This window comes from Epinephelus moara, chromosome 3, assembly GCF_006386435.1.
Source record: "Epinephelus moara isolate mb chromosome 3, YSFRI_EMoa_1.0, whole genome shotgun sequence".
Classification (NCBI taxonomy): Eukaryota; Metazoa; Chordata; class Actinopteri; order Perciformes; family Serranidae; genus Epinephelus; species Epinephelus moara.
Window position 1 is genome coordinate 20,744,221 of NC_065508.1, and position 11,353 is coordinate 20,755,573.

Below are 11,353 nucleotides of genomic sequence, written 5' to 3' on the forward strand. Positions count from 1 at the left end.
ATAGTGTGATGATATAGTATGATATAGTTTCAATACAGTAAGCTGCTGATACAGAGCATATGTGGTGCTGACTGTGTGAAATCCAATGAGCTCTCTAACCTTTAGTGCAAAGGAACATGAGAGCTGAATAATAACAAGAATATTCTTCTCTCTCTCCACAGTGACTCCTCTGAGAGCCGCCCCACATTGATGATTAACTCCCTCTGATTCCCAATCAAACCGGCCTGAAGTGTCTCTATCAGCAATGATTGCATTGGATCTGGCTCTTGCGCACCGGGAGCCCATTGACGGGGGCCCCCCTCTTATCACTACCTCTTTATTAGAGGCGATGCCCGAAGGGGGAGGGGCCACTCTTTCTTTCCTGTCGGGGTATGGTGATAGATAAGTATAAGACCCCCTGCAAGAATGCGATCACATTGGAAAACAAGTCATTGTGTTGCCTTCTGTCGCTCGACTCAGCTCCAACATGCAGCAGCAGCTCATCCTGTTCGCTCTCCTGGCATCATCCTGGACAATCTGCACAGGAGCCGGAGGTGAGTGGAAATTATGATTTAGATTTATCTTGACACTGTACTGCTTATATGCATACAGATACTGTCAGGGGGGTTGGTTAATTGAGTGAATCGTAGGTTTTTTTATTCTGCTGAATTTCAGTCTTTTAAAGTGTATTTTTGTATATATCTGATCAAAATGTGAGGTTATTTTACACCAGAGCATCTTAGATTATAAATATCTGACTTAATGTAAGCAATTTAATTGATAGAAACACTGAACATTAAATATGGAGTGACGTGCAGCAAGGTGAAGTTGCTTTTTACCATTTTTTCCAACCATGCCGGTCACTTTATTCAATTATAAACTTAATATGCCGCAGAATCCCAAAAATCTAAAAAGACAGATTGATAAAAATGCTCCGCAGAGGGGGAAAAAAAAGAGCCACAGCTCCCTCGCACACACACTTGCCCTTTCCATCACACTGATGTGGCACCGGGCAGCTCCTCCGCGCGTCCGACATCACTTGTCCCTGTTCAAGGGCATGATAGGATCCTGTGTGAGACACGAGCAGGCAGATCTGTCCGAGCTGAGACTCCCTCTGTGTCCGGACACATCTCTGTGTCTCTATCTCTCCCTCTGCCTCTCGTGCACCTGCTCACATCCACGCTGAGCCAATGACAGACGTTTGCGTCCTCGCTGCCGCAGAGAGACGCGTCGAGCTGCGCGCAGCCAATGTCTCCAAATTCACAGCGGGGGGATAGTGAGGCGTTAATGTCAGTGGCGGTTTGGCACAAGGTCTCTAATGGTGTGAATGATCAGAAATGACTGGCTGGTGACTTGGAGGCTTTTCAAGCGGTGCGATTAGTCATCAGTTAACAAATAAACACATCTGGAGGGAAATATCACCAACGCGCCCCTGCTGCGTTTCCTCCTGAATTCATATCCGTCTTGTGCTGTGCGGGCATCTGTTCTTGAAAATGTGCTGAAATCAGGATGTATAATTAGTTTCAGGCTGCTCAGAAGTCCAATTAAGTCCTTAAAGAGACAAAAGCAGTCACGTGAACAGAGAAGAGAGTAAATGGTTTCCTGCAGCCAACAACTGTTTGGTAACGGTGCTACTAAACTTGTTGTCACTGACCGGCTCAGATTGTTGTTAGTGACTGACAACATAATGGAAAGGATCCCCACAGAGATAGGTCTTTTGTGAAAAATTAAAATTCCTTTTGTTAAACCAGAAACAGCCCCCCTAAAACAGAAATTACCGTCATTTGAGCGCGTATTGAGCCAAAGCTAAAAGCTCCAATAATACTCCCTGAGTTAAACAATACGCGTGACTTATTGTTTTAGAGTATCTCTTTGTGCCATGAGATAAAGCACCAGTCCATGTAGATACTCCAAACTATTAGACACGCTCAGTGTGGCTCATTTGGGGGATTTGATGCGCGCTCATTCAGGCAGCGAGGAGGAGCTAATGTCGGTCACACGCACCACGAGAGCGCTCCTTGTCTCAATTATTGTGGGTACATTTCATCACCACAGACCCGCAGGTGCAAAACAAGTTGTGTGCATGAGAGGAACGTGCTGTGTGTTTGAGGTGTTAAACCGGGACATGAATGCATCAGCCAAAAAAACAATGACACAAGACCACTCCTGAACATCTCGTTTGCACAAGGTTGTGCGAGGTTGACAGGGTATAAAGTTTCAATCTGTCCCTTTATTTTGGGACGTGTTTGTGTGCTCCGCGCAGCGTCTGCAGCGCACAGTTTATGTCTGGCCCACCCAACACAATGGCATGAAACGATCCGTCTCCGCGGCACGCACTCACATTATTCACATCAGCTTTTCACCGTGGCCGACGTGCTCGCAGACGTGGCCTGTATTTGTTTTCCTTTCACTGCCCTTTGTTTTATTTTGTCCTTCTTGACAGTTTCCTTAGTTTGGCAGCGCTCTCAGATCCATTGAACCTCATATTGTTCATTCGCCCCTGCGCCGCGCAGAGATCAAAGCCGAGCTCCGATTGGTCAAGAATTGTGCGGACAGAAATCTGATTGGCTGAGATAAAAACGAGCGATTGTGAGCCATAAAAATAGATATTTGTACTCACGGACAATGATGGAGGAAGTATTCAGTCAGTACTTAATTAAAACCATCGATACCACCCACGCAGTCACAGTGAAGACGTGAAAATACGTATGTAAAAATACCTATTTTAAAAAGAAGGAAAAGCAAAAATACTCAGTGACCCTGTTATATAACCGGATTATTATGTGTTTGTATAGTTGGTGGAGGTGGATAAACTTTAACTGCAGTTTTGTCAGTCAGCCGCTGTCATGTTTTATAAAAAGCATCATGACTGATGAAGGAGAGGCTTTATTATCCCAGTCATCAGATGTAATCTGTAGCCTACATTTTACTCTGTAGGACTCACACAGCTGTGATAAAACTAATGTTAGAAATGATGTTAGCTGGGGCCTTAAAGGGTGACTTCAGTATTTTACAGCTGGACCCTTAACTCCCATGAGTTTGTGTCTTAGTGACTAATGGGAACAGCTGTTTTTGAAACTAGTCCAGTATTAAATGAGAGCGCTGCATTTGTGTACTATTAGTTTCTGTCCACTAAGAGTGTTTGTTTTTTGCCACTGACAGGCTCAAATTGTTTTTAATGTCTGATAACATTATGGAAAAGATCCCTACAGAGATAGAGCTTTTTGTTAAAGAGTAAGATCCTCTTTGTTTAACCAGAAACAGCCCCCCGAAACAGAAATCGCTTTCTCCAAACCCACAAGACTCCATTTAACCCTTTAAAACCTGAGCAAATTGGCTTGATTTCTTGTTAAAACGTGGGAGGAAGGCAACAAGCAACGAAAGAAGAAGTGACCCAGAAAATCAAAACGAAATTAGGAAAAAGAGAAAATTAAAAACAAGAAAAAATAAAGTTATGTTGTAATAAAACAAACAAGGAAATCACCTGGAAAAATTGCTAAAAAAAATTATAATAATTCTGTAACATAATTTTAAAATGTTAGAATAATATTTATAAATATAGTTTTTTCCCCTGGTGTTTTTTTTTTCCCAAATCTGTGGTTTTTTTTGTTTGTTTGTTTTTTACAATTTGTGGGACATTTCTTAGTTGCTCATTGCCTTTTTTCCCATGTTTTTGAAAGAAATCACACCAATTTGCTCAGGGTGCAAAGGTTTAAATACTCACAAAAGGCATCTGAAAACAGTACAAGAAAAGTGATGTTGCTCCAGGTTTCAAAGGGTTAAAAAAAATAATAATAATTTCAGCGTGTATAGAAGTTAAGGGTTTATTTCAACCAAACCAGAGCTGGTGATTGTTTGAAAAGTGGAAAGATGAACCAAGGCCTTTTTTATTTTTTTATTTTTATTTTTTAACTTTATTTGTTTCTGTCGACTTTGAATGAAGTGTGTTTTACGATGAACTTCTGTTTATTTAAGGAGTCTAGTGAGTTTGATGAAAGCGATTCTGGGGCTGTTTCTGCTTAAACAAAAAAAATCTTCCTCTTTAACAAAAAGCTCTATCTCTGTAAGGATCCTTTCCATAATGTTGTCAGACACTTAGAAAAACAATCTGAGCCTGTCAGTGACAAAAACCAAATTTTAGTGGATGTAAATTGATGGTGCACAAATGCCCCAAATGGTTACATTACAGCCTGTTTCATGGCTGCTGGCTGCAGCACTCGCTGAGTATTGGACCAGTTTTAAAAACGTTTTTTCCCATTAGTCACTTAGACACAAAATCATGAGAAAGTAGGATCCCAGTCAAAAAACACTGAAGTTACCCTTTAATGTAGATTTCTGAGGAGACATTTTCACAGCTACCGCCCGTGCTGTTAGACCATGCAGCAGGAGAATGTGAGTCAAGGTTTGAAATTCATCATAATCTTTTAATACCCTCAGCACCCAGGCGGTAGTCACAGAGTAATTAGGAATTTTCTGAGTTGGAAGATTTTCTTCCTCTGCAGTATTCACGCTCCGCTCACACATATGCAAATCCTGCAACAAGAATATTAATTTCAAAATGAATCAAAGACATGAGCATCTCTCTATTTACTGCGGCCAGTACGGTGAATGATGGCACCAGTGAATATAATCTGAACCCCCCACCCAAATGTTTGCCCCCATGCTACATTTATTTTCAGTCCCCATTATCATGCCAGAGCAGGCGGAAACAGCTTACCAACATGGCAAAGAAACCAAACACTGACTTCCTTCACAAACACCAGGAGAAGCCCTCGCACCAGTCTAATAACAGAGTGGGAGACCCTCCCCGTATTTTTTCAATGGCATGTGTGTTTTTCATAAATATTTGATGTGTGAGATAGCTGCAGATATTTGTCTCTGAGTACGGGGTGGAAACATGCAAACCAATTGTGAATTATTAATAAACCCCCAGACAAACATGTGAGAATGGGCCCTCGCTGATGCAAAAGATTAGCTCTGTGTGTATTCTGATAGCACGGAAAGATAAAGCACAAATGCTGACTTTTTTTCTGAATAGGAAGACAATTCCTGTGTATTAGGGGGATTTGTATAGCCGGGAATAACAGCTGACTTAAACCAATAGGAGAACAATTCACTGATTGCAGTAAAGGAAAAAAATAAACTATTTTAAAAAAGGACACATTTATAAATACACATAAAATGTAGCTGGACAGTTGTCAGTGTATACGTTGAGAAGAAACATCCCATTCTGCTCTCACAATAGGCCGAGGCTCAGTGGTGTTACTCAGAGGTTAACGGTGCAGGCTGACTGATACAGTGTGTGTTCATGTTCTTTACATCATTTGCTTTGACAGAAAATTTCAAGATGGAGATGTCTCGTCAATGAAAACCTTGTTCTCGATAAAACTGGTTTCATTTCCTGTGTTTCAGATTGGTGCTATCAGTCCCAGTTCTCCTGTGATCACCCGTGCAATGGTAAGCTTATTTAAATACAAAAGTGTAACATTGTTAAATAGAAAATAACTTTTCAAAACCACATTTCAAAAGCAAACCATGAATATGTTCCATTTGTACATTTCATACATGCTATATCAACATCTCTACATGAGCTGACACCAGGAGGTGGAGGGGATGTTAGACGGTGTGTCACCTAGGCGAGACGAGCCACACTGCACACCACTGTTGAAGACCAACAAACAATACCAATTGTTTTCAGCGCGTCATTGCTGTGTTTCCAGGAGCTTATTAGTCACCAAACACGGGTGTTTTTTAGCAACCTGTTGCTATGTTTCCACAGGGATAGCACCATAAAAAGCAGCTGTTTGTAAGCCCAAACATGATCTTTTCCAAATAATAAGCAAGTGGTGTTTGTGTCTAAACCTAACTCCACGTTACCTTTGGCATTGTTGAAACATCAAGAACCCTTAACTCTCAGTGTATACACTTCATAATAACGTACAAATGAAACAAATCTGTGGCTTGCAGTTTTGCCAACATTTTTTCCGGTGATTGAGTTGAGATAAAGAGCTGTTCCAGACTCGTAGGGCCCTGACTTCAAAAGGCCAGGCTCTGGTTTACAGTTTAATTACTAATCGAGACCTAGCCAAGGATCTCAGGCTCGTATGGGGTTGGCAAGTCAGAAATATAGACCGGTGCTAATCCCATGCATGCCTTTATACTGAAGGTGATCACTTAAGTCTTTAAATCTATTCTAAAACGTACAGGCAACCAATGGAGAGATGCTAATACTGGTGTAATTTGCAATCTTGTATTTGGTCTTGTTTGTAGTCTTGCTGAGGCAGCTGAAGCAGGATTGGACAACATGGTTCACCTGTCAATCAAAATTAAGCCTGTAATCAAATGTGACACTAGGATTTCTGCAATGCGGGGATGAAAACAAGAATATTAAATCTATGATACTAATTGGATTTATTAGCACTTTACTGAAGGAGGCTCTGAGATAACAAGTTTTTCATTAAACTGCAATTGTAAAACTTGTATTTGTAAAACAAAAATAGTAAAACTGAGAACCACCTGCATAAAAATGAAACCTCGATACGATGATTTTGAGATGTTTAACCTGAAGGCAACATGTAGATGGACACACAAGATGTCCTGTCGGAGAGACAGGAAGAAAAAAACAATGTAAAATATTACCGGATATGCCAACAGAATGCTTAAGATGTTCAATTAATGTCAAGTGGTCATCTGTTTCAAAAGCAGCAGTTAGATTTAAAATCCATAAGATGATTTTGAAATTTGATCTAAAGGTAACGTAGTTGGAGAGTAGTAAAGGACCGAGGATTGATCCCTGAGGTACTCCATGCATGAATTGGGTAGTGAAGGATTTACAGTCTGCCAGTCACGCAAGCTGTCCTGTCAGAGAGACGGGAAGAAAAAAACAATCTAAAATGTTACCCAATATGCCCACAGAATGATGTTTGATTAAAATCAAGTGGTCGTCTAAAGTGAGACTTCAAAGCAATAAAACCCAAATGAAAAATTCTCTCTGTGTTATGACCCACTCCAAAACCAGACTTGTGTAACTTGTGTTTTTCTTGTTTTAGGACCAGAGAAGTGGAACCACGCCGACAGAAACTGTGATGGAAGATACCAGTCGCCCATCAACATTGTCACCAGAAAGACTCTGCCAGACGAGCGACTGAAACCTTTCCAGTTCGACAACTACCAGCAGCTCTTCAGAGGCACCATCAAAAACAATGGCCACTCAGGTAAGCATATTTTCCATTAAACATCAGATACCCATCTTTGAAGCTGTCATGTGACGTCTAAATGCTTGATGTGTGTACACTCCAGTTCAGGTTGGAATTCCTCACCTGAGCACCATCTCAGAAGGAGGCCTGCCATCCACCTACAAGGCTGTGCAGTTCCACCTGCACTGGGGCAACAATGGAGGGCCTGGCTCTGAACACACCATCGACGGGGAGCAGTATCCCATGGAGGTACCTTAACCTGACAAACAAAACACACATAGCCTGTCTTAAGTCAAGTTATAAACTGAAGCTGTTAAAGGTTCGCTCACACATTAAGGCTGGAAACTCAGGAGTACAACAGAAAAATAATTTGAATTTGATTGATTTACTCTATAAATTAAACTTTTTAAAAATGTCTGTAAACTTACTGTACATTTATAGTGTAAGGCTAAAGCATAGTGTAATTTTTCTCATTAAAAGACCAAGACTAACTGTGCATCAGTCCATCTTTCAGTACCTCCCTACCTCCGTACTCTGTCTGTGGCTCCCAGCCTCCAGCACATTCATTCCTATTCTAGACATAAATCTTTAAAACAGGCCATAAATATATGGCTGTTGTTTTACTCAAGCAGGAATAAATAGTGGATTTGTTGGAAACTGTTTAAAGCAGCAGGATGGTGTATGAAGGGTTGACACATAGCATTGAAGGAACGATGATGTGGCTCACTGACTTGTTTCTAAAAGTATTTCTGAAATAATGGAGCTCAATGGAACAGATGAATATGATATAGCAGGCTTTGGATACACAGACTTGTTAGTAGGATCATGTCATTTAAGTCCTTTAAGACACGTTTTTGATTAAGAGCTGATAAACTTGAACTGATAGTCTATCATTGGTTTTTGTTAGAGCATGAAATGTATTCAACAAATGTTGCAATGTCTGCAAACTGATTTTATTTTGTCCCATTTACAATAAGATTCTACACATACTGTAAAACATGACTTTGCAAAAAAAGGTTTAACATCAGTAATATTTTCTCTACAGCTGCACATTGTTCACATGAAGCACCATTACACTGATCTGAAAACAGCACTAGCGGATCCAGAGGGAGTTGCAGTCCTTGGGTTCTTCTACGATGTAACTATTTTAAATCCTTTACTACTGAGATCAAACTGCTATTACAAACCTCAAGTCTGAATGACACAATGCTGATGAAACGTGTATATCTTTTAGAGGTCCAGTGGTGCAAACAGAAAGTATGATCCCATCATCAACGCTCTGCGAAGCATCAAAACTACAGGTAAGTTCTGAAGTTCAATATAAGCAACTAGACATGGCTGCACATATGTAATATCATAAAAAAAAGTCATAGTATAGTATGTAAAAAAGTCTTAAAAACTCATAGTATAGTAGGTCATCAAAATCATTAAGATTTTATAAAAAAAAAAGTCATAGTATAGTATGCTTTAGAAAATATTATTTAAAAAAAATCACAATATAGTATGACAAAAATAACATGCCATAAAAATGTTATTTAAAAAATTCAAGTCATATAGTATGTCATTATAAAGTTTTAAAAAAGTCATAGTATAATATGTTAAAAAAAAGTCATAGTGTGGTATGTAAAAAAAAATAAAAAAAATAAAAACAGATGAATAGGTGTTAATGGCCCTGGATGCACAGCAGCGTTGCTAATGTTTCCTCTGTGGATTCTCTGTTTTCAGATGCCAATACTTCTCTGCCTGCCATCTCTCTGGCACAACTGATCCCGCCAGAGCAGAATCTGACCACCTATTACCGCTACAAGGGCTCCCTGACCACTCCGGGCTGCACTGAGGCTGTGGTGTGGACTGTGTTTGAGAATCCCATCCATCTGAGCATTGATCAGGTTAGGATTAAAACCACAAAATGTAGAGAAATGCAAGTGAATTTAGATTCAGTCATCTTGATCATCTCTTTCCATAAACTGTAACCTAACAACTGTGTTTATCATCTGATACTCCAGCTGCGGGTCTTCTCTGAGCTCAAGTTTCATGACGGACAGCCGATGGTGGGGACCTTCAGGCCGGTCCAGCCCCTGAACGGCCGACAGGTGTACCGGTCCGGAGGTGCAGTGATCCTGGCCAGCTCCGCCCTCCTAATGGCCGCCATCGCCACAGCATTGGGACTATCCCACCCCAACTAGAGCGAGGCGTCCTGTGCTGCACTGCGACATCCATGAACACATTAAGTTCTGTATCACTCCTCAGTCGCATGGTCGCTAAGATGATGGACAACGTCGTAGTGCAGGCATGACTCCCCTGGTATTCCTCTCTTACAACACAAATGACAAAGGCGTTCAAGGGACGCCTTACGAAAGGTGCTGTAAGGGTTCGATCAGCATTCATGCATGCGTAGTAAAGCAGTAGGTCTTATTTCAGCATTATGAATGTGCCATAAAGAAGCAGGTTACCAAGTGACAACTGAATTCAGACTTCACATCCTTTAGTCATGCCCTAATTTTTCACAGCACAGCATCATCCTATAAACACCAGCACAAACTCTCACATACTTTAGACCTCGTACTCCTTGCCCAATGTCAGGTAAATTTAGTCTCTGCTTTATGTCAGTGTGAGTCGCCGATGGTTGAGTGCCAAAGTCAGCCCCATGACCTGGCACATGATGTGCTGTTCTCAATGGGACATGTGAACGGCGTGGAGCTAATAATAGCAGAACTGAGTCACATAAACACGCTCCATTTCAAAGCCAGCGGTCAAAGGAGTCAGCAGTTTGACTTTTCAGTCAAAGTCCAGGAGCACACAGCGCGGCCGTCAGGTGAACCCCACACAGCCACTCAGTCAGCAGATGGTCTGGGGAAGGGGGGAGGGGGGGAGGTCTCACCTTGAATCCACAACAAGTGCATGCTGTTCTGAGAGCAGAGCTGCAGTCTATCTCCTCCCAGAGTCAGAGGCTGCTGACACCTGAGAAAGAGATGAAGATGCAGGGATGCTAACAAAGTGAGCAACAGCCTGATTTCTCTGCAGTGTGAGGAGACAGCAACACTTCTGAAATGTCACTTCTCAAACCGACGTCATTATTTTCATGCATCTCAAACACTCGCATGAATCCGCATGTCTCTGTGTCCCAGATGTGTATAATGAGCTGCTGGAGTGAAGCTACACAAACACACACACAAAAAAACGTGCTTGCCAAAATTCATACCCACACCTCAGGCATTTCCCATTTTTGACCCGTGAAGTTCAGTGAGCTCATCTCGACAACATGTGACTGTGTTCATGGCTTGTATTACAGGGTCTCGGATGCACTGAATGTTATCGACTGTGAATTACACCCCACTGAGTCCTCACTCATTTATTCAGGAGGACTCGTCATGTATTCTAGTGAGAGATCTGTGCAATTTTCCAGCAAGATTTATTGTAATGAGCGAGCAAGGAATCTGTATATTTTCCAATGTTTCATAAAAGGCATCAAGTTATATTTCTATGCTGTGTCATTGTACACATGTATTTATGTACTGAATGTGTATATTGATATGAGACGCACAGTTATTGTTATTTATGTATTGCAAAGTTTATATAGATATATAGTACTGAATGCAAACCCATATATGAAGCATCAAGTTGTTCATGACCAATCAAGTTTACTTATGATGTTCAAGTGTATGAGACTGTCTGGTTGTAATGCTTGAAAGTGTCATAAATAATATGGAGAATGTGTTCCAAAAGAATAAACGACTTACATGCCTTTTTAATGATCTCTTCTGCTTGCTTGGGCACAATTCAAGCTATCTGAACCAGTGATCAAATGCAGTGTTTAGCTTCAGTGTCGGCCCTGCTCCCGGCATCTCTGCACTATGAAAAGTGATATTAGAATACACTCTGTTGGCTCTGTTGTTTGTCTGCTACGAGCTCAGACGAGCTTCTCAATTTCCCATGCGATTCCCCTTCGCTCTTTCGGGAGAGTCTGAGGGCGCTCACGGGTCCCAATCCCTTAATCCTTTTCTAATTGACTTGTCCTTGATGTTACGGAGGCTGTTTTTGGCCAGAGTTCACTTACACACACAATGCACATAGCTGTATCATACACAGCTCACTATAACACAAACAGGCTAAAATCTATGAGACAACACTCTTATCAGACAGATTGCAGGTGCTTTTTCAGAGTTACCTTATGTCCC

At 41.2% G+C, this 11,353-nt stretch overlaps 1 protein-coding gene across 1 annotated transcript; it reads left to right on the plus strand.

Annotated features, from left to right (window-relative positions):
• The first annotated feature begins 253 nt into the window (after window positions 1-253).
• ca4a (carbonic anhydrase IV a) lies at window positions 254-10,927 on the plus strand. Its single transcript, XM_050040255.1, has 8 exons — window positions 254-533; window positions 5,392-5,436; window positions 7,029-7,193; window positions 7,279-7,424; window positions 8,221-8,313; window positions 8,410-8,476; window positions 8,901-9,064; window positions 9,182-10,927. The coding sequence occupies exons 1-8, from the start codon at window positions 467-469 to the stop codon at window positions 9,359-9,361; spliced, it is 927 nt and encodes a 308-aa protein (XP_049896212.1). The 5' UTR covers window positions 254-466; the 3' UTR covers window positions 9,362-10,927.
• The last annotated feature ends 426 nt before the right edge of the window (window positions 10,928-11,353 follow it).